General features: G+C 46.2%; 2 protein-coding genes across 2 annotated transcripts in view; one reads left to right on the forward strand and one right to left on the reverse strand.

The window, feature by feature from the left end:
• The first annotated feature begins 145 nt into the window (after positions 1 to 145).
• LOC6573762 lies at positions 146 to 1,148 on the forward strand. Its single transcript, XM_001999785.4, has 3 exons — positions 146 to 346; positions 404 to 631; positions 694 to 1,148. The coding sequence occupies exons 1-3, from the start codon at positions 275 to 277 to the stop codon at positions 1,024 to 1,026; spliced, it is 633 nt and encodes a 210-aa protein (XP_001999821.1). The 5' UTR covers positions 146 to 274; the 3' UTR covers positions 1,027 to 1,148.
• Positions 1,077 to 23,142, reverse strand: part of LOC6573761 (dynein axonemal heavy chain 10) — a 34,081-nt gene continuing 12,015 nt past the window's right edge. The window contains exons 20-48 of the mRNA XM_032733045.2: positions 21,458 to 21,879; positions 21,100 to 21,295; positions 19,755 to 19,988; positions 19,271 to 19,376; positions 18,660 to 18,780; positions 17,614 to 18,358; positions 17,030 to 17,557; positions 16,237 to 16,395; positions 15,468 to 15,578; positions 14,008 to 14,841; positions 13,863 to 13,955; positions 13,640 to 13,800; positions 13,258 to 13,582; positions 11,773 to 11,961; positions 11,065 to 11,718; positions 10,864 to 11,006; positions 10,441 to 10,805; positions 8,077 to 10,382; positions 7,384 to 7,455; positions 6,269 to 6,737; positions 6,069 to 6,211; positions 5,412 to 5,742; positions 5,203 to 5,334; positions 3,135 to 3,346; positions 2,577 to 2,717; positions 2,359 to 2,463; positions 2,188 to 2,289; positions 1,869 to 2,015; positions 1,077 to 1,371 (exon numbers count right to left, since the gene is read on the reverse strand). Of these exons, the coding sequence (XP_032588936.1) occupies positions 1,222 to 1,371; positions 1,869 to 2,015; positions 2,188 to 2,289; positions 2,359 to 2,463; positions 2,577 to 2,717; positions 3,135 to 3,346; positions 5,203 to 5,334; positions 5,412 to 5,742; positions 6,069 to 6,211; positions 6,269 to 6,737; positions 7,384 to 7,455; positions 8,077 to 10,382; positions 10,441 to 10,805; positions 10,864 to 11,006; positions 11,065 to 11,718; positions 11,773 to 11,961; positions 13,258 to 13,582; positions 13,640 to 13,800; positions 13,863 to 13,955; positions 14,008 to 14,841; positions 15,468 to 15,578; positions 16,237 to 16,395; positions 17,030 to 17,557; positions 17,614 to 18,358; positions 18,660 to 18,780; positions 19,271 to 19,376; positions 19,755 to 19,988; positions 21,100 to 21,295; positions 21,458 to 21,879 (9,696 nt within the window). The 3' untranslated portion in view covers positions 1,077 to 1,221. The remainder of the gene's footprint in view (positions 1,372 to 1,868; positions 2,016 to 2,187; positions 2,290 to 2,358; positions 2,464 to 2,576; positions 2,718 to 3,134; positions 3,347 to 5,202; positions 5,335 to 5,411; positions 5,743 to 6,068; positions 6,212 to 6,268; positions 6,738 to 7,383; positions 7,456 to 8,076; positions 10,383 to 10,440; positions 10,806 to 10,863; positions 11,007 to 11,064; positions 11,719 to 11,772; positions 11,962 to 13,257; positions 13,583 to 13,639; positions 13,801 to 13,862; positions 13,956 to 14,007; positions 14,842 to 15,467; positions 15,579 to 16,236; positions 16,396 to 17,029; positions 17,558 to 17,613; positions 18,359 to 18,659; positions 18,781 to 19,270; positions 19,377 to 19,754; positions 19,989 to 21,099; positions 21,296 to 21,457; positions 21,880 to 23,142) is intronic.

Genomic DNA, 23,142 nt, shown 5'->3' on the forward strand with positions numbered 1-23,142 from the left:
GTTTAATTTCAACTTTCTATCGCCTCAAATATATGTGAACAGAATTATTTGAATGCCCACACAGTCTGGCAACGCCGTGCACTAAGGGGTTATTGATTTTCCACAGACGGTTGTGCTGCAGCTGTTTGTTGGATTCTGCGCTGTACTTTGGGGTGGATTGAAGTTGGGAGTAGTACACAAAGAGATAATATAATTTGTTTGTCTCTGTCATCGCGCTTAAGCTCGAATATCAAAATTTTAGGGACAGCTAAAATAAAGTTCAAATTATAGAACTATGGAGGACAGTGGCATAGACAGTGAGGACAGACAATCGAATATATATGAGGATGGTGCGGCAGGCTTGCTGGTAAGTGCTGAAGCAGCTCGACAAGAAAACAAAAGCTCATGGCTAAGCCCAATACAGAAAACGGCTAGTGGAGCGCCCAAACATATGTCGGATCTGGAGTTTGAGGTGGCCTTTAGGGGTGCCAGCAAGGTGTATGCGCCCACGACCATTGAAATCGATGACGACAGGGCTGCGCGGGGGACGGAGCGCAGCGAACCGCCAAACACCTGCCGCATACTGCAACGAAAACTGGAACTGAAGGTCGAGCGTGCCAGGCGCAATTATACGCAATACCAAGAGGAGCAGGTGGGTGCACTTAGCAAATGAAAAGTGTGCTGGAGCTAATGCCGAGATCCGGTCCATTTTAGGCGACCAAAACACAGACGGCCACCCTCATACCCATTAATCGGTTGCCCATACCGGGTGAGGTGGAGCAGAAGCCACTGGTCGATTATAAGTCTGAGAGCAGTGATGAGGCGGAGGAGATATCCTTTTTTCCCGCACAGCTGAAGCGTGCCAAACGACGCCAGCAGAATCACGAGCTAACCGATACTTTTAGCATACAAGAGATGACGATTGAGTCTGATCTGGATTCTGACGACAGCGGCGGCACTCAGAATCTGGAACTACTATTGCCCTCCATGAAATCAACTATTTTGGATAAGTTTAAGAGTTGCTTCGGATGCTGGCGGCGAAGGTAATGCCAGGAGTCGCAGCTCAGCAGAAGGAAGTCCAGGCACAAAGCACGCTATTGAAAGGCACTAGAAATTCATTTATAGTCACAATATTCATAACGTACAATACATAAACGATTGCCAATTCAGTCTTGCAAATATCCATTTATTTGCGATATCGTTTGGCAAAACGATCAAGAATATCGCTTCCATGTTCCGTTTCTAAGTATCCGTATTCAGAGTTAGACACACGCCCTGCAGTATCCAATGGCTCAGATCTTCGGAAGTGGCCAAATTCGCTTCGAATACCAGGCCGACGCCCATGGCGTTTCGTCGCAGCGATGTGGTGTACACCGGCGCCAGGAAGGTGTTCTGTAGAAGCCAAAATAATGTTATTGTAGAGTGTGAATTGGTATTGGAATATTTATATCAAGTATACTATAAAGAGTACTAATTGTGTAGAATGACCAAATTGAATATAGTATTGGCATTTCATATGACATTTCATCATTGCTGATTTAAACAAAAAGTAGAAATTCTCGACAAAGCGTTCCCCTGCACACTAAAGCCCCATTGGTATTCGCTATTCATACTAGCTCCAACCAATTGCTTAGCTGCCCCATTGTTTCTGCGAGAAGTTAAAACACCCAGAATTTAAAATCGGAAACAATTAGCACAACAGCTGCCCCATTAGCTGCGGAAATGGGGAAGTTGTAGGTAATTTAGTGCACAGCATTTAAACAAATATCAACGGGAGTGGGCATTATAGCCACCCCCAGCAATGTGCTCCATCCAGCGTATATGTAGATACAAGAGGACATTAGTACTTGTCTCTTGCAGACGGTGTTGGACCCGGCATAAATACAAACCTGTAGCTTGAGTCGGTGCGCTTCAATGGGCACCACGGCCAGAATGGCCAGCTCCTCGACCAGAACTTTGGGATGCGAACGCTTCAGCTGGCCCGCCTGCGTGTCAAAGCGAGCTCCCTCTATGTACAGACCGTGTATATAGCAGCCCTGCAAAAAGTTCAACGATTAAAATGCAAACAGAATTCTTAATTACAAAATTAGTGCCAAGCGAGGGGGCGGTGGGGTGGTGTGGAGGTAGGTGGTGGGCGGTGGGCGATATTTCCGGCAGTAGTCACATGGGGGTCATAGTTATGCATTTAGCGCCAGGCAGTCTACTCACCGTCGCTGGACGCTCTTCGACGTCATCGGGCTCCGAGTATGTGGTCACATAGGTAAATAGCGTGGAGCGATCCAGGGGCCAGTTGTTTCTGCGGCAGGCAATCTGCAGAGGAGGGGGGAGAGACAGCACCACGTTAGGAAAACTCACATTATGGAGAAGCTCATTTCTCACCTGAACGAGGGCCGTGAGATAGCTCTGTGGTATATGCAGTCCAGACAGCCACATGACCAGCGGCTCGCCTGAAATCGACCAATACTTGTACTGTACGGCACGTTTCTGAAATACCAGGTGAAAGCGAATCGCTGATTAGTGGGCGGTGGACGGCTGACTGATTTTTTCGCCGAGCTGATTAATGAGCTGCGACGACTGTGGGAGAGACTGCGACTCACCTTCAAATGTTCCAGCCAGCTGGCCAACTGCTTGCATGTGGCCGGCGCCAGTTTGCTCCATGCGGCTGGCAGGAGGCCATTGAATAACGAGTTGGCAATGTTGTCCAGGATATTGTCCATGCCGATTTCGCCGGCGATGGCCTGCGGAGGGCATGCAATTAAATTAAAAGGCACAATGACAGCACATATGCAGGCATCTGCTATAGTAGAGGGAGCGGAGAGGTAACTGCATTTGTGTGGGCGCGGCGACATCTACATCAAGACAAAGGCAAAGACAGCGCCAGCGCCAGTGCCAGTGCCAGCCTGAGCACCAGCACCAGCGGCAGAGTTCATTTGCATTTGTAAATTTATTTTGGCAACAAAATGCTGCAGTCCAGCAAGGGATCGCACTCGCATTCGCATTTGCTTATGGGTTGAACGTGGGCGACCACGAGCATTGGTCGACAGCCAAGTTGGCAATTGTATAAACAAAATGCAAAACAAAGCTGAAGGATTTATGTGGGCTTCCTATTGACAGGCAGAGCAGAGCAGAGCAGAGCAAAGCAAACTCAAAGTTACCTTCCGCAGCAGCTCCAGCGTCTTCTTGATGCGCACCACCAGAATATTAAACCGATCCAGCTCCTGCAGCAGCACCACACCGGTGGGTGACAGACTCATTTGGATTTGCTTTCGTATGCGCCACGTCTCGAAGGCAGGCGGAAGCTTCTTCAGTATGCCGGCAGCCACAAAGTCGATGAAGTCGTCTCGGCTGATGCCACCGGTGCCCTCACCTGAATGGGAAAATTGAAAAAATAAATTAGGCATGACAATGGCAGAGAAAATCGCCAATGTTATCTCTGTAGCAGTCAGTGGTTAGTGGTTATTGACACTATTTTCTTCTCTCTTTTTTTTTTTAAAACTCTTTACTTTAACATTGAAAATTGAACTAATTTCGTTTTTTATTGCCTTTGCTGTTGTTGGAATGCAGCCATTGCACATGGCATTTATTGTGTTGTGAATTTCCTTTTCTTTCGTAATTGTCAATTAGCAAATACTGCAGCTCATGAATATGCAAATTGTGGGCAGGTTTCCGAGTTTACCCTATCAGAGTGTGGTCCATTAGTTGGAAAGAAAGATTGGACAGCTGACTATGAGAAAACGTATTCCCAATAACATTCTTTGATATTCTTAACAGTTTAACATATGACTGACTGTAGCTAAGTAGCTCATAGTAAGCTATTTATTATAATTTCCCAATTCAACTTAAGGAACAGTTAATAGCAATGCAATTAACAGTAGCCGGATTTGCAATACTCTCTCATAAACAGACAAACTTAATGAGGGATTATTTTTCACCCAGGCAGACTTACTATCTTTATGACAGGTCTTCAAAAATCTACCCTCATTATGAAGAGATGAGCTCTACTCTTTTATCGTTCAGATCATTATTTGATTAAATACTTTACAGGTGTACAGGGAATACTTTACCGGATTTCTCTTTGTTTGGTGTGGACCTGGTAGCTATGCTTGCGCAAAGGTGTGACAAAAAGTAAAACGGCAAATTTGTTTAAATTATATTATATGTATATACATATATATGTACGTACACAATCATGGACAATGTACAAGGATACTGCGTGGCTCGCATGTGTGTGCGTGTGTGTGTGTGCATATATGTATTACTGCATTGAGTGCGCGCGCGGAAAGTGGAAAAGTGCTCTCTGATGGCGGTTTTAACACGCTTAAGCTCGCAACGCAAAATTATCGACTTTCGGGTGACGTTTTCAAAAATGGTTGTTACTGCATATGCGGATGCGAATGCGAATGTGAAGGTGGTGGCGGCGGAATCGGATCAGGGCGACTGTGGTGAGGCTTATGCTGAATCGCAGAGTTTTTTTTGCGGCGATTTGCGGCGTGCGGGCGACTATAGATGTGTGAACGTAGGTGTGTTTGTTGCAGTGTGCGAGAGTGTGGATGCGAATATGCTTCTATTTTAATTTTTAATGTATGCCCTGTTATTGTTCGCAGCCTATAATGGCGCATGCAATAAAGTTAATTGCAAAACCGCAACTAATTAATTAAATTAAATTAAAAATGTAACATGCCAAAAATGCAACAGCAATGAAAATCAACAAGATAAAATGTAATAAACGGCTGACAATTGGCACACGCTGCATGTAAATTAAACCATTTACTCGTAAATGGCTTCCGCTTTTTAACCGAACTGTCAAACACTTTATCGGATATATGTAGATTCGCGGGGATACGTACACCGTGCACCGGTAAATCGAAAAACGAAATCGAAACTTCCAAACTAAAATAATCGAAATTCCTATTAAACTAGGATTTTAAATAGAACGCATCTTTTATAAAGCTTTTTGAATATGATTTAGGGAGTGAAATTTGTATAATTTACCATTAAAAGAAAAATAAAATATTTAAAATAATTAATGAGCATTATAAGTAAATTTAAAAATATTCGAAGAGATATATGTAGTTAAAGTTTTTTTAAAGTGAAAAAAAAAAAAAAAAAAATTAAATTAGGCCTATCAAAGAAGTTAGGAAATAATATACTAGAATTTCTACTGTACTTCCATATCAATGTACCCAGCATTATATAGTATAGGCCCATTGGCCAGTCACTCACCAGTTTGCGGCTGCAACTCAATCAGGCTGTTCCAAATGTTGCGCGCGGCCATTGTGTAATAACCGATTTCCGCGTTTGGATGCAAACCAAATACATCCGGCTTATTGACCAGCGGCAGTTTGTCAATGTGGGCTGTGTGATCAATGAATTACGTATTTAAATGGGGGCTGTCGCATCACGTGACCCACTAACAGACGGCGGCAACTCACCAATGAAGTCCTCTTTGAGCACGGTCTCCTCGTCGGGCAGGCAGTAGTCAACGTTCTCGTCCTCGTAGAAGTGGAACGATTGGAATACATCGAACAGAAAGTCACCCATATATTCATTCATGTAGCAGTTGGTAATGCGTCTATCGAAGTCATCAATGACGCGGCCCCCGTACATGACCTCGCCGATTAGATACTTGAGACTATTCCACGGCATCTTCTCCTCGGAGCAGCGGGTCAAATAGTTACGCAGGATCTCCGTGCACACTTCGAAGTCTGTGTCGTTGAAATCATACGCTATGTTCCAGCCAAGCTTATCGTATTTGCGACGTTCCTAGCGCATGGAGAATGGGAAAAGGGAATGGGAAATGGGAATGTGAATGTGAAGTGTGTTGAACAGATTAATTGAGAACACAGTAACTGCTATCAACGCTATCAATATCAGTTTGTTGTGCAAAAAGCACAATGGCTGCTCCATCAATTGGGCAGCTTGGGCGCAGTTGTGTCGAGAATGCTTTTAACAAGCAGATAGAAATGAACAAATTAATAAATAACGAAGTGCAGGCTACAGCAGTCGACGCAGCTGCGCCAGCTCTTCCGATGCAGCTACATTCACAAAAAATTGGCTTTTTCTGTGTCTTGAAAGCACTGAAAACTCACTTGCACAACGCCATGGAAGAAGGCCAGAACATAGATTAATGGACGATAAGCACGATGGGAGCACGCCTCTAGACGATCCTGTCGCACTTTAAAGAATGTCGAGCGGAGATTTAGCTTCAAGCCGTTAGGCGGTTCAGTAACCACTAAAAATTTGTTGATGAAATTATATATTCGCTTTGTTAATCACAATGGAGGCTTACCCTTTAGACTTTTTTGCAATATGCCAATTGGGAATGTCGGAGTGGGATCTGTGGTAATCCAGAGCCTGAAGTCCGGATGCGGAGTCTCCACCTTGTCCAGGAACTTCTCCAATTCGCGCACAAACTTGACCAGCAAGTGACCATTCTGGAGCATCAGCCATTGACCCTGTCTGAGCGCCGCATCCAGCAGGCTCATTGCAGCCTTCTCCTGTCCCTGGCCAAGTGAAATGTGACAGAAGTTGCCCATGCCGCCAAGAACGATGTCAGCCAGCTTAATCAGATCGTTGGTTGGATCTGAGCCGGCGCTGAGTACAAAGCAAACTGGAATCGAGCACGTCGTTTGCTCATAGATGGCGGAGAAGCTCACAACCGGCGGCATAATATAGAATTCGTCCATGGTCTCTACAATGTACTGATTTATGGAACGGAAAATTCGATCCACGCGGAAGCAGCGCAAAAACAGCAATTTCTGTGGGTAGACCATAAGAAATGCATCGATATTAGACAAGGCGACATTCAAATAGCACAATATCAACAGCGCTGACTGACAGCGCTCATCTATAGAGTTGGTCCTTGCCAGCGCTTATTTTGTTGCTGGTGTTGTTGCCATCGTCCTTGTGGTTTCTGGCTCGACTCGAGTGCAAATTGGGCTCGCCGCTGGATTCAAGTACAACTGCCGGCGTAAATTGCCGCTCATCTAATGGCTTGGAAAATTGATAAAATATGGTAATGCACACACCCGTACACACACACAAACCCGTACACACGCACACTATGCTAGATACAGCTATGCTGGCTGACAAAAACAGGCTGCTAATAACTTGAGCAGAAAATGTGCGCCAAAGTTGCAGGACGTAGCAAAAGTCGAGTAAAACTGAACGCCCAGACTTTCTCTCTCTCTCTCTCTTCTCTCTGTGTGTGTGTGTGTGCGTGGGCGAATGTGTGTGCGGCTTGTACATAATAATCCACTAGAAACGAGCATAAAGTACAAAATCCAATAACGCTCGATGGCAACGGCAGCTCCTGGCAAGGACCTACTCGGACTACGACCGAGCGCCAGCCACTTGAAGCTGAAAGCATGCAAAGCGAGAGCACAGAGCAGCAGTGGCACTTGCCTGGAATGCATTGCATTTGATGTTGTAACCGCCAGGGCATGCCACCTCCTCGGGGTTCTCCAAGTCGTACCACTGCACCACCATGGACCATGGGCATTTGCCGATAAGTGCAAACAGAATGAGCATCGCCAACGGAAGCCAGTCAATGCCGCATGCCAGTCAGGAACAGTTTTAGCGAGCATCCAAAGTCCAAAATTGTCGTCGTCGTTGTTGTTGTTGTCCATTTTCAGAGCAAAGTCCCAGAAGCAGCAGTTAATAAGGGTATATTGAATTTGATGTTGACATTCAGAGTGGTGCAGCCACACATAAAAAATAAATAAATAATGTAATAACAAGAAAAATTTTAAGTCATGAATAATGCGGTTCAACCTAGTTAACTGCAAACACATGTTCCATAAATTTATGCAACTATGTTGAATAAGCTATAATAAGGGTGACCATTCTATAGACATACTCTATAAAGAAAAACTGCCTTCTAATTATACCTATTAGCTTATTTGAACTTATTTGTCGTATGCTACTTTTTGGATATCTTTCGTGGGATAGTAAAAAGCTCTGGACATATGGCTAAGACTTTTTCAACAATATATTCGAGTTACTTAAATATCTAATAAATTCATATATCATAAATTAAGTTCAAGCTATGTAGCTGAAATATTTTGGTATCGATAGGTTAAGAGCTAAAAGACTTACCTGCTTCCATTCTTCCAAATTCATACTGAAATGGTCGGGTAAAGTGGAAAACATTTCTGGAAAATCGGAGGCCAATTTAAGGACATCCTCCCAGCTTTTTTCGGGCAGCCACTTGGCAGGATTGTTACGTTCACTTTTTGTCAAAGCGATGCTGCCCTTGATGAAGAAATCAATTTCCTGCTGTGACAGGACTCCGTCTCGCTGCGCCAGTTTAGTGGCGATCTGGAATGAGAAGAGCAGCTTGTGCCGCTCAAAGATGCCCGTGCATCCATAGCAATAGACATTCTCGGTCAGGGTCTTAATGATATTGTTAAGGCGCTTCGCCAGCACCGTGTCTGGCACGGCCTTGCGCAGGGAGTAGACGAACACGTCCAGATATGCAGCCAGCGCATACTGATACATGCTGTTCACTGTGGCCATGTCCGCCAGAGCGAAGAAGAGTACCGCCCCGCGCTTGGCGGCGGCCCGATAGCCATTGCGCAGGATTTCAATATCCACAGCAGTGTCATTGGCTAACTTCAGCTGCTCCATGACAAGGCCGGCCTTCGATTTGGTATTTTCCAAGGTCTCCACCAGCTCTACGTTGTCCAACATGTTGCCCGTCGATGTGGCCAACTCGCGCAACAGCGAATCTTCGAGTTGCTGGAGGAGCTGTTTATTTTCGCTGGTCTGTGCAATCAGATCTGATCGCTGCTGCTCCAGATCAGGGCGCTCGGTGCCAACCACAACGCTCAGTAGCTGATCTTCCAAGCCAGTTTGCGTGACCGTGTAGTTGATGACTAAGGCCTTGGCGTACACAGCGGGATCGAATTTGGGATTAGAGAACTTTGTAGTCAAGTAGAGTCGGAATCTGTGATCCCAGTCAACCTCCTTATCGCCCAACATTGTGAACTTGCGTCCTCCCTGCACCCGAACGTTCTTCTGCAGAACGTCATCAATGACGGGATCAATGTAGTCATCCACATCCTCGAATAAGACAGGGATGCCATACATTATAGCCATTTCCAGCTGCTTTAGGAAATCGAAATCGCTAAATGACAGTATCTTGAGATTATTACGCGCCTCCTTCTTCCGTATCCATTGAAGCGCCTGCAGCTGAGGATCTATACAGAGTGGGAAACGCGACGCGCGCATGGTGAGTATGCCGTTCTGAATGGACAGCTCATCTGGCGGCAGACCCTCGTTAGACCACTGAGCGATTTCCACATCGGTCGTGAGGTAGCCATCAATTTTCAGGGGAAGCTTTACTGGTATGCCCAATGCAACTATATCCTCAAGCCAGTCGCTAAACACCATGTTCTTGCGGAACTCCCAGGTGAATGCGCCCGTGTAAGCCAAAAACGATGCACTGATGAGGCAAGCGCCAACACTGTCGATCAGCTGTTGGCCCAGGCTGGCCATTTCGGCGCTCCAGCGTATTAACTCCGAGGAAAGGCCGCTGATCAGTTTGTCTGACGCGAGCAGACGACGCTCGGCCTGCTGCATCATTTCAGTCAAGGCGCGCATTTGCCTCATGGAGGTGGCGTAGTTCTGATTCAGCTCATCCAATTTCTCTTCTAGCTTTTGAATTTCCGCATTCAAGTGATTCAGCAGTTTTACTTGCACTTCTTGCTCCTCAACCAAGAATTCAAGGCGCTCCTTCTTTGGCTTAACCTCTTTGTAGACGTCAAAGAAGCCGAGCACAGCTTTCACGAACTTCAACAATCCGGCACCGGCTATGGAAATCTTGCCCATATCGTCTAAGTTCTGAGTTTTCATGTGGGCGCGACAGGAGGTGATTTGCTTTTGGGTCAGCGCCTCGCAGTCCATTTCCATCAAACTTTTGAGGAAGTTCACATCACTCATCATGCCCTTAGCGCTCTTCCAGCTGATCTCCTTGATGCCCTTCAATATGGCCACGCACTCGCACACAACTTGCACGGCTGGCGGAGGCGTCGCAAAGGATCGAATCTCAGTGATCTGAGATTTTTCGAGTTCAGAAAGGGCCCGACGAGCTTCCTCCACTGCTGGCATTGCCTCAGCCAAGATCAGCTCAGCTTCGTCTTTCTCGACGGCAATCACCTTCCCCTTACTTTCCACCTCAACCGACTTCTCAGATGCCTCGGCTTTCTTGGTGTTTGCTTTCTGCGTGGAGGACTCAATGGTCACCAGCATGGCCTCGCATTCCTCTGCCGCAACGGCAACGTTTTTCTTTTGCTCTGTCACTATAATACGCAGCTCATCGATTTGCACGGAAGCCTCTTCGATTTTCTTGATACCTTCCCCGAGGCGCTCGCGCTGCTGCATGATGTGCTTATGTTTCTCCTCTGAAAAAGTATTATGAAATTTCATGTAATGTGTATATTAAGTACATCGCAATCTCACCGAGTAGTCCAAGATAAGTGTTGATGTAGTCCAAGTAGTGTTTGGGTGTCACAAAATTGCAGCGCCTCAGCTTCGTTAAGTAGTCCTTGGAATAGTCTTGAATGGACATGTGCACATGTACAACGTGCTCAACGATCGCTTCTCGATGCAGTACCGGAATCAGGGCGTGCTCGGTGAGGAAGAGCTTAGCAACCGCATATAGCGCCTGCTTGGGCCAGGGAAATACCCAATCAATATAAGTACTGCCAATGAGACCTGGGAAGCTGCGGCAACGATTACGCAGGGCATCACCAGCTGGCGACATGCAAAGCACCACATGCAGGTTCTCGGCACAGCAGCGCAGAAAGTAGGCCCAAACTGAATCCCTGTGAGGCATATGTGACTTGTAGGTGAAGTATAGGGAAACAGTTTGAATTGGCTTACTTGGATGCAGAAAGGCCTTCCTCTTCGGCAAACTTGCGGACTTGATTCACGATGCCATCCTTATCCTCATCTGCAAAGAGGGCCGGCACTTGGCCCACTGTTAGAATGTTGTTGATCAGCTCCAAGAATCCCTCTTCCGCTATCTGTTAAAGAAAAGATTGCTTCAATCTTGGCATCATTGCAAGCTGTTGTCATGCAAACCTGAGCGGCCGTAAAGAGGAACACAACTTTCTTTCGCTTAACTCCAGCTATGTTGTACAATACTTTGAGGTCCTCGCGGAATGACGTTTCGTTGTAGCCACGGGATATTGTGATTTCGAATACCTCACACTCGGCCGCAAAGGAGGCAAGGCGAGTGACACACTTCTTACCACAGCCGCCGACTCCGATGAGCAGAACGTGGCCTCGATTCATGCGCAGGGTGCGATGCACTCTCGTTAAATGCTCCAAGCAATCTTCGAATAAGACCAGCGTCATTTTCTGCTTACGCTCGCAGTACTCTTGCAGGATTTCGGTAAATAAGCTGAAGACGGCTTTGTAATCAATGAGATCCTCATAGTTGCGCGGCTCGGATTCGTTGGTGAAGTTGCGGAAATCGCCGAAGACCAGCGGGTCGCGGAGCACATAATCCTTGAGCGATAGAACTGCGTCGGGACCTTCATCGCCTTCGTCCTCTTCTTCTCCTTCCTCTTCGCCGCCCGCTGCTGCGGCAGGAGTCTCGGCTTCGTATAGCAATCGTGCCTGTGCTTCTGCAGCGGCGGCCTCCACATCTATAAAGCCATGCAATTCCTCGAACTCGGGCGGGAAACGTTCCTCCACCTCGATGGCCAGATTGCGACGCACATTAGTTATATCCTGCGAGTCGAAATTGCAGAGAGTGAACCTTCACATTACGGGTATTATATTTACCGTTTGCGAAATGAGTCGATCGCATATGATTCTGGTGAACTCATTGCGCCAGACTCGCAGCAGCTCTCGCAGATCCTTATAGTAGTCGGGCTGAATTAGAAGCATGCCCGCAAAGATGCGCGACAGATCCTTCAGATTGAATATGTAATGGAACTTTGAGGGCGTCGGCGGCAGATCCACGATAACCATCTAAAGAGGCGAGTCATAACAGCAGTAATTAGAGTAAGAAGTTGCAAGTGGCAAAGGCCAAGAGCTCTGCCGCCGCCATGCTGCGAAGCACTACACAAATCAATTTTATCTTGACTGCTGGCAATATGCATTCGAGTACTGAGCATCCTCTGCGATAGCTGAGAGGGCGGCGGGGAGAGCTGGACGACTTGCGTTCACTTGAATTTACAGCCATTATCAAGTTGCAGCCGCCACCAGCTCTCTATAGCCTGGACAATTCTATTCAAATAATTCATTTTATTCCATTTCGTGGAACATTAATATCTTTTGGGCTGGCGCGTCGAGTGTGTAAAGAAGACGTACGAACTAGACAGGCCAGTAGGTACTACAACTACTGCTTTGAACTGAAACGGCAGGTGTGAGTAAATCATCTATATATATAGGTATATATATATTTTTGGGCAGCAAGTGTTGGAGCTGGCGCTGCCTCTGCGCATGCTGCTTGTGGCAATTGTGGCGACAAATGCATTTTTATCTGCACGCAATGAAATGCGATAATATTTTAGTGTCAACAATTGTTAAAAGCCCCATAAACTAATGCTCCAGCCCCTTTGGCAGGGGGAGGGTGAGGGCGAGGTAGATGGAAAAAGAGCCATCTACAGTTCAATACTTGAACATAATCAAATTTTGCTCCAGCCAAGATGTGCTGCCGAAGATAGGCGAGGCAGCCAGAGCAACCTAGACACAGTCAACTAGGCAGCCGTCGAGGCGGGTGACCATTGTGTGGAAGGCCAAACAGCAAATGGCTATGGCAACAGCCACAACCACAGTCAGAGCAAGAGCAAGAGTCAGAGCCAGAGCCAGAGTCAGAGCCAGAGCCAGCTTTAGCTGTAACTGGTGCTCTGGCAGCATCGAGCTGTACTCGAGGAACCAATGGAGCAGCTATGGAGGGCAGCGCTCGTCGTGGAGCATTACAGACCATTGAATAATTTCCATTGTATGGTGGCGAGGCAGCAAAGCAGATTATGAAAAATTGCCGTTATTTGCATATGTAAATCGAATTTCATAAAATTTGTGAGAGATTTTAAAGCGCTCTTCAGAATGCGATAGCTTTTTGCACCCTTCACGGGGGCTCTTACAGAATTTCTGCGCAAATAAAGTTGTGATATTTAAACGATTCTTAACAGTTTCTTTGCATACGATGGAAGTAAATCATTATGCAATATATTGGAGAATTTCTTGGCAAGCTAAGATTCTTTACTTAATTTCCTACTCATCAAGTAAAGTGAATAACTGTGAATATCTTCGAATACTTACCTTGAATAACTTGAGCGTCATAATAACAAGGATGTCGGCAACCATAAAGAAGCGCTTATGAAATTTGGTAAAGGTCATATGGCCTTTAAATATAGACGAATAGATTTGTATGAGCGACTCATCGTTAGGGAACAGGATGTTGTATGTGGAGAACATGCTAATGAAGCGCGGATCCACCTCGTTGCGGCCACCGCCAGCGGTGCCCATGGCAGCATAGAATGTCATATCCTTGAACTTCTTCCAGTTGAGGTCCTTGTCCCGATCGTACATGCCGCCTCTCTCGAAGAACAGCTTCAGCAGCGCAATCGGCTGCTGGGTGCCGTAGCTGTGGAAGAAGCAGTGTGATTTTTCATTCATGAGCCAAGTATCTCTGTGCACTTACTCATCCACCTGCGGCATGTTCATGTCATCAATAAAGCAGGCAATTTTCTTGCCCATCGGTGGGCCATACGTGTCCTTGGTTCGTTTCTCGACAGCTGCCTCCAGCGTACGCTGCACGTCCAGAGACGACGTTCTCGATGAGAAATTGATATTGAGTATGACCTGAAAGAAGGGCGCAGGTTTACGGAAAGACAGTATTTGATAACTTTTCGTATTTGAATTACATTGACAGAGGGATTCAGATTGCGCAAGTATTGCATGATGGTAGCCGTCTTCGATGTGCCTGCCTCGCCCACCAACAGGACGGGTCGTTTGATCTGCAAAGCCAATCGAGATTAGGTTTATCCACAGATCTAGTTTTCAACTTACATCGCTCATGAGGGACAGCAGCCGGTCAGTGCGAGTGTTGTCGACAGTTGGTACTAGAATTTCACTGAACTTGACGGATGGGTCATGCACGTAGGGCTTAACAACCCACTCCCATGCTATCCAGCAGTTCTCCTTCTGATCCCAGAAGTAGTCGTAGAGAGTGGGCTTCGTCTGTGGCAATTGCCCGCCACCGGCCGGCGAGGCTGGTGAGTCTTCCACAAGTGGAAAGCCGGCAATGCGCTTCATAAACTCATCAAATATGAGCTGATGCTTTTCCAGCAGACAGGCGCCCAGAGATCCGTAGACAGCCTGCACGAAGCAGCACTCCAAGGTATCCGTGTTGTAGACCTTGAGCACAGGCTCATCCGAGTTCTTATTCTCCGGCGGTCCGTATACCGGCAGCATGGCATCATATAAATTGCAAAACTGTGTAACCATATTGAGGTCGGTTTGCATAATGACCAGCTTGAGCGGATTGCCCTGGGTGGTTCCGTCCAAACCTTCTAATATGAACGCAATGGCATTCACAATTATCTTTTCGAAGAAATCGTTCAGCAGTTCCCGTTGCGGCTCCGGACGGGTCAACACCCAACGCTGCCAGAATGGACTGTAGCGCAGATTTTTGGGATCCACGTATACCATGCCAGCCCGGGACACGGTGGCTGGGGAAGCATAAAACAAATTACCCACTTCAAAGAGCAGCGCGCAATAGTTCTCCAGGCGTATACGTTCGCCATTCGCTAATGTCAACAGCTTGTTATCATCCATAACAGAGTTCATGTTCTCAATCCAAAGTGCATCCACGTCACCGTCAAAGCAAGCATACCGGCGCTCCTGTTAGTATTGGACGGTATTGGATTGCATTAGTCAGAGTGTGTTATTCAATGCCAGCGGTTACTGACTGGCGCCGGCAAAACCTGTGTCTCTCGGCCCCAACAGCGGCGCCACAGCAAGAGCTACGAGCGAAAGATTACCTCCTGAAAGCCAGAAGGCTGAGTAACCGAATGGATTGTCAGGCGACATACATAGTTTGTTTAGCCATTCCCGCTAGGCACTGGCTCGGCCGCAGGCTGGCTGGTTGTGCAATGGGATTTATTAGCGAATGGCGCGATTTTCGTATGAATGATGCACATTGGCTGCCACATCACACATCACGTCCCATCCGCACACACATTCGCAACCAAGGTCTGGAAGCGTCGCGTCTGTTACATACTGGCGATTGACACCGAGTGCTCTCGGCTCTTACTAGAATGTGTGTGTTCTATAGGTGCGTGTGCGTGTGTGTGTGTAGGGATTAGCTGCTGTTCCACTTCAATTCGAATGGAATTACTACGACAGCGAAGGCGCTGTACGAGAGGCAGGGAAACAGATAGCCGAGCTCTCGAAAGCTAGATGGCAGCCAGGCGTCAGCACCCTCATTCAAAATTATTGGAGATATATAAGCTGTTTACTTTACTTACCTCGCGCTCTATTGGCTTATTCATTTCGCGGAATATATTTGAAAATAATCCATCAATCCAATCTCGTGTTTCCATATCCAAATAACCATATAATTCAATTACAGAGCAAGCCTAAAAAGAAATGATAAAGTTTTTAATAATATATTATTATTTATTTATATTTAATTTTATTTGTAAGCCCTATTCCTATAAAATTACACATGTACATAATCTGTTTTTCCTCAGTAGTCGGTCCTCTGCCATTTTAAGTCTTATTACGTTTAGGGAAATTTCTGTCTGTCCTCAACTAAAACTACTTATTGCCATACGTTTCTATTGAAATACGACAATTTTCCAAATGCGTTCATATTACCTTTCTTAAAAGCAAATTGTGAATAACAAAGAGAACTGTAATATCAAAGAGAAACGAAATCACCTGGACGTCCCGCTGCTAAACGGGGAGGACCAAAATGGAAGAGCTTCATGCAGCACAAAGTCAAATACGAACGAATTAAAATCATTCCAAAGAACACTGAATGCCCTAAGTATTTTCTATTTTCACTAACAGACACTTTTTAGCTAACAATTATTTTTAAAAGAAATACCTCATATATGACTTTTCGATTTTAATTGTATAATATATAGATAGAGATAAATGTATAGGAATACTTTGATATTGAAGGTATATGATGTAAGCTATTTCTTTTCGGCATCATGCAGAGTATATGAAAAGTGCGCAACTTGAAGTGTTGTGTGTGAGTGGGGGACATTAAAATGGCAGACCACTTACCTTAGGGTTAAGCACAAGGCACTTGGTGGGAAGGCCCATGTGGCACTGCGCTTTGACCAGAGCATTTATGACGACAGTTTTGCCGCCACCTGTTGGGCCCACAAGCATGGTCGAGTGGCGGGTCATCATGGTTTCGTACATTTGCACCACTTTGTCTTCCTGTCGTTGGCCGGGTGCGAGTGCGAATGCGAGTGCGAGTTTGAGGGCAAAAGGCAAAGGTGAAGGCGTTCGGTGCCGTTCCATTGTTGGCGTTGTTGGGATTTGGTTGTCATAAATGATGTCGCCAGCGGGCGGTAAAAGAGAAGGTCGTCATGACATCAGTTGGCCAGCAGTTGACATTGTGTGTGACATTTGTGCAACGTTTTGTTTGATGAAAATGGCAAAAATGGCCAGGTGGAGTCGAGAGTAGAGAAAATTGTATTAGGGAAAATTGTCAGCAGAAAGCAGATAGATAGATGGGAAATAGCAAAGAGGACAAAAGTTAAAATTAGATGTAGGCAACTGCATGGGGGCACGGGCAAGTTGTGTCCAATCCCGTCCAGCAAAATGCTTTGTAACATTTCCGCTATTTGCGATTATGCGAGGGAGGGCAATTTACAAAGTGTCAAAGTGTCAACGGTAACAACAGGACTGCAGCAGGACAACTTCAGCAACTAGTTCTATTGCTGTTGCTGTTGCTGTTGCTGTTGCTGTTACTATTGCCATCAGCCCTGGCCGGTTGCTTTTTGCTTGTCAGCTTGTCATGACTTGGCAAAAGCTGCACACGCACAGGGCCAGTGTCAAAGGGGCTCACCTGATCGGGCAACAGTATGTAGCCATCGTTGACAAGGACGGTTCGAGTGGCAGCATTGAAGTCTGGGTAGCCAATTCGTGGACAATCGATACCAGGAAACAGATCCTTGATAAGACCCAAAAAGAGAGGTACATCTTCGAATATGAATTTTGGAAAGTTCATGTCCCGCAGCACACGCATCAGCACCACAGCCTCGGGCAGATCCTCCGACTGACGCTTCATGACACCAGCCATACGCAGCACTGAGTTCAGAGAGCGCAAGCCCCAATCGTAATGGCACTGCTTGGAGAGCTGCTCCTGCGCCAGGGAATACAGCACCGTCATCTTTTTGGCCAGCACCTTGGCCGTGAGGAAGCCATCGGAGAATAGCGAAATCAGGCAGATGAGCTCCAAGTCAGGCTTAATGCAGGTCACTGGGCGGAACAAAGCTTTCACCGACTCCGGCAATTCGGTGCGGCCCGCATAGCCCGGATTCATGGTTACGAATACGCCACACTTGGGATCCAAACTTATTTCAACGCCTTCAAACTGCGGGGATTCAAATTATAAAGCTTTCTCAGGTCTTCAGTATTCATTGTACGCACCACAAAGCGCTTGAGCCTCCGTATCAATCCGTTGCGTATCGTCTGCAGCTGCGTGGAGATTACACTGAGCACCGAGATGTCGATGCGATTGAACTCATCGAAGCAGCCCCAGGCACCGCATTGCACTAGACCAGACAGAATAGTACCGACAGCCCGGAAGTCCATTCCCTCGCCACAATTGGTGACCACACAGAGCAGTCCCATGGCCTTGGCCAGATCCTTGACGGTCTCCGTTTTGCCTGTGCCAGCCGGACCGGCTGGTGCCCCACCGAGGTTCATTAGCAGTGCCTGGGTAATGGTTAGGTAGATGCGATCCGTCAGCGGCGTGATCACCAGACGGCCATTGAGACCCATGTACTCATAGCCGAAATCGAAGCTGCCCGAGCACTGCAGCACCAGCAGGTTGTCGTAGAATTTGACCCAGTAGAAGCGGAGCTGACTCTCCCAGCTGAACTCGCTGGCATCCAGCACATTGTCGCGCACAAAGTTATCGATAATATCCCGAGCGTGCACATCAATCGTGCATATCGCCTTGAACTTTAATCGATCGTTGCGCGACAGATTGGAGCGCACTTTCAGAACGAGCTCCTCAATTTGATAGTTACTCTTCATGAGGAAGTCCTTCATGGCGCGCATGTTGCCGTGATTTTGGGCCTGATCGAACGCCTCCTCCACCTCTGCCGTCCACCAGACTTGGCTGGCAGCCAAGCCCACCATGCCCTGGTAGTTCATTAACCAGTCCGGCCTGTGGAAATCGAAAGTGCCAAATGACTGTCAATTTAATGCAATTGGCCATAAATATGCCGAGACATGCTTCCCGGCCCCAGCTCATACAAAATAATATAATAAATCGCACCAAATGACAAAATTATACAGCCGCAGGCTTACTGTCTCAATGGAAATCGCTGGCCATAAAAGCCGCCCGAAATAAGCGGGAGTTCAAGTTGGGTGCGGAATTCGGTATCAGCCGGACGACGGGCCACGGCCATCATAACATGCATATAAACATTCCGTATACATATATATATTTAATGTTGTTCACTTACCTTGAAATAATCAGATCGGTGCCGTAGTCGTAGACGCACGTCTTAGTTACATATCGATTCGAGAGCCGCATCTCATCCAGCACATCGTTCATCCAATGCTCCACGCGACCCTGGGCCCGGGCTGTAAAACAAAAACAATAACAGCAAATGGCATAACCACATAAATAAACCCCAGTCGCCAATATCAATAAGTGTATACAAAAACAATAAAAATCAAAGTACCCAAATTACAAAAACAACAACAATAACAACAACAACAACAACAACAACAGCAGCAGCAACAGCAATCGAATGCGCAATCATCTCCAGCAGGGGATAACGGCAACGCCGACTGGCTTCAAATTAATTAAAAGAAATTGGCCAGCGTTCCAGCCAGCCATCCAGCCAGCCAGTCAGCCAGCCGAAGAGCAGAGCCATAAAAAAGTTCAATTTTAAAATTGGCAATCAGTGCGTAGGGACTCTCGCTCCCTCTCTCTCTGTCTCTCTCACTCTCTCTCTGTCTCTCTCTCCCTCTCTCTCTGTCTCTCTCTCTCTCTATCTCTGCCTGCCTGCCGCTTGCCTGGAGATCTAAAGAGCTGGTGCGGAAGTGATGGGGAGTCGGGCGTACTTACGGAAATTTCGAAACTCCAGGACCTCACCCTCGCTGGATATCATGGCGGTAACAATTGTATGAGCGCCCTCCTTGACCAGGCGCAGCGACTTGATATTGTCGTACATCTGCGGAAGCGGAATGAAAATTGTGAAATCAATGCGCAGGAATACATTTTTATTTATAAGCCAAATAAATTCATAAAAATTTACCACGGCTCTGGCCTGTGGGCAGGGAGGGAGCAGTGCATGTGCTGCACAAATGGCGTAATTTCCGCCTTGGACATTGGCCAGAACGCATAAACAGTGACATTAACTTTTATGGCAAGATTCTCTTACACTCAGGCACACACACACACACTCACACATACACAGTCAGTCACTATAAAAATAATGTGGCTGGCAGTTTAGCAAATCTGTTGTTGTCAGACTCATCTCCACCCAACTGCCCACATATACACACCCACACACCCACACATTCACACATGGCCTGGAACTTCGACCCACCTTAATGATGTGGTTCTGCACTGCAGATGGCTCGCTGCTGCCCAAAATCGAGAGTAGCTCATCGGTGGATATGAAATAGAAACGCGGGAAAATGCGACGCTTCGAGTCCAAATATTCGTTTAACGACTTCTGACAATTTTCCAAGCCAATTCCTAGACCTTGTATATCCACTAAACGTCCGGGCACTGCACAAAATGGCACCACTAACGGATTTTTGGCACAATCGACCATGATCTGCAGTGGAAGAGGAAGCAGCAGTTAGAGCAGTAAATTATTGTGAAAAGCAATGAGGACATCAGCAACAATAACACCAAAAACAACAACAATCAACCTTATCAAGCACAATACGAAAACAAAATATAATAATAATAGCTTCACAAACACACTTGCTCGAATACCCTTGAATAATATTTTAAATCTCAAATTAATAATAACAGTTAATGAATCTTCTTCATAAATCTTCTGCTGAAGGAGAGTTATTAGGATCCTAAGATGAATATAAGAATATGTAATATATGTATATAATATGGGTATGGTATTAATTTCTGTTTACTTCATATTTAACACACTATTAAACTATATTTTATTTTATAAACAACCCATTTCAAGATTAACTATAAATTTAAAGACAAACGAAGAAACATGATTTCACTAGAAATGTCAACAGCATGAAAATCTTAAAGAGCACATTCGCTATGGAAGGGTATCACGGTAATACGAATGTCGAAAGCAAATCAAAATAATAAATCATTTCATAAATGGCATCAAATATGTCGGCAAATGTTGCAAATGAAACGTAAAGCAAACGAAGCAAGTGGCGGCAAGGTTAAGTGAAGTTAAGCGTCTAACACACAAACACAAGCACAAATCACACGCCCACATAGAGAGAACAATGTGTAGATGTGTGTGTGTGTGTCGCATATGAAGGTGAAAGCCTTTGGCTTTGGCAAACACTGTGCCGTCTAACGGTGCGTTTGTGTGATGTATGGTTGTAGGATGTTGGAAATGTAAGTATGTAGCGTGTATGCGTGTGTGTGTGTGTGTGTGTGTGTGTGTGTGTGTGTGTGTGTGTGTGTGCATGTGTATTTGTAGCAGTAGTCGTATGGCAACACAATTACGAATACGCAAAGTGGTCGTTTGCATGCGTATTATGTTTACCGTTAAGTAAGGCGTCGCCATATTGTCGGCGCACATTAAATCAACTCAAATAAATTGAGTAGATATTTTGGCCATGGCAGTGGCTGTAGCAGTGGCTGTGGCAGTGGCAGTGGCAGTGGCTGTGGCTGTGGCACCCGGGCAAACAACCAGGATAAACAAATACATACCAAATTCAGCAAATACTTACCCTGCGATACGACTTGTCAATCTCGTCGAATTTGCGCGCCTCCTCCGGCAGCTGTGTGCGTATGTCGCCGCCAATAAAAATGCCCTCCAAGTACAGCCACTTTCGCTGTACGATCAGCCACTCCTCGATGATTTCGGAGACATGCGCGAGGGCCCGCTCCCAGCGGTTGACAGTTTCCAGAAATGGGCCAATGAATCTGCAGACGAACAGCAAATATAATAAACATATATCAATCTAGCAGATGCCCTCATATCTAAATGTAATCTAAATGAATACAAGGCTTAGGGCAAATAAGTGTTTGGCTTGAGGATGAATTATTTATGAGAGAGTAGAGGGTCATCTCATATCGGAAACTTACTGACTGGCGCCCATTGACTGCAAGTTCATGGCATTGTCCTCAAGGACTTGCATTATCTCGTCCACCGGTCCCAAGATCCAGCCGCGGTCTTCGGTGCCCTTGAAGTGTTTGTTGACCTTGAACGACATCGAGCCCCAGGTCTCTTCCACGGCGCGTACGCCCCGCTCGATTTGCAGTTCCTTCACAGCATTGGTAAGGATCTGCTCGGCGATATCCTGATACTTGTGCAACTGCATGCCGAACATATTGTCCAGTGTGAAGCGGTTGGGCGACATATCGAAAAACTGGCCCGTCTTCTCCATCAGCTGGTGCCAATGGCGTTCGCGCAGCGCCTCATGTTTGAGGCTGACCATCAGCGGAACTGTGGCCTTGAACTGCTTCATGTGCAGCTCCAGTTGCTGGCCAGTGGGCAGCATACGCACCTACAGGGCGAGCGAGGACGGTTGTATGTATGTGTGTGTGTGTGTGTGTGTGTGTGTGTAGACGATAAACGGTTAGTTAGCTACGTCAAATCAGTTGAAACAATAGTGCGGTGGCCGGCTGCTGTCAGCTGCGGTTACAGCCGAATTGAATTATGACACAAGCGCTGCGCCTGTGGCTTCGGTGGCTCGGTGGCTCGGTTGGGTTTTGGTCAGTGGCAGCGGGCTTGTTAAGTTTGCCAAAATGCGCAGTCTGTTTACATTTGCACTCTGCACACGCTGCTCTCGTCTCTCTATGAATGTTTGCACATGCACATGCAATGCATGGCTTGAGCGAAACAGTGCGGGCATAAATTAAAATCCAGCCCAGCGACACAGCGGGGAGTGGAAGATTGTCAACAAGTCGAGTGGGACGAGCAGTAGCAATAGTAGCAGCAGCAGAGAGTACGTCGACTGCAGTCGATATCGGACGACACCCGTTGGCATTTTAATTATTTTCAATATTGAACAAATTGATTTGCATTTTGGGACACTGATTATGCCATGGCTGCCGACAACGACATGTGGCTGCGAGGCCCGTCGAAAATTATGCATTATAAAAACTGCATTAAAATGAGTGCATGCCAACTGATTATATTCAAATTTGTGTTCGCCGCGCTATTTATATTAATGATAAACTAATGAAATAGTTTGCATGCTAATCTATGCATGTAATCACTATTTAGAGATACGAATGCCGTTCCACAAACTCAGCCCGGCCCACTCACAGCCTCACCCTCACCCTCACAGCCTCACCCTCTGCTGGCCCAGTTGCAGCCACTTTTCAACAACAACTCGGTTCATTTGAATGAACAAAACTTTTTGGCGCGACAAACTTTTGGCCTGGACGGAGTGAAATTCCTCAGAAACTTGTTAGTGAAGTAAATAAATCAATTTGTCATAATCAGTTTAGGTGCGAAATTTCAACGCTGCTAGGCCAAATTTCACTTTACTTGTTTGTTGTAAAGGAAAAGTCAAGAATTGCATGGAGTTCGACCATTAGACATGCTTTATAAAGTTCACTGGCTCTCAGCTGCTCAAGATCTATACGAAACTCATAAACTACCAACTGCTAACAACTGGCCGTGATGCGAGTATTATATTTCCCTTTGAGTTCTGGGCAGACAATGGAAGGTAAAAGGTACACCCGTCGAGCTGCCATGCAGAAGCAGGGTATCAAAGTAAACTGAACGCTTAGCTCAAAAGCATTTGCTTGTTATTGTTTTA

The sequence above is a fragment of the Drosophila mojavensis genome, unplaced genomic scaffold (assembly GCF_018153725.1).
Source record: "Drosophila mojavensis isolate 15081-1352.22 unplaced genomic scaffold, ASM1815372v1 contig_16, whole genome shotgun sequence".
In the NCBI taxonomy this organism is placed as follows: Eukaryota; Metazoa; Arthropoda; class Insecta; order Diptera; family Drosophilidae; genus Drosophila; species Drosophila mojavensis.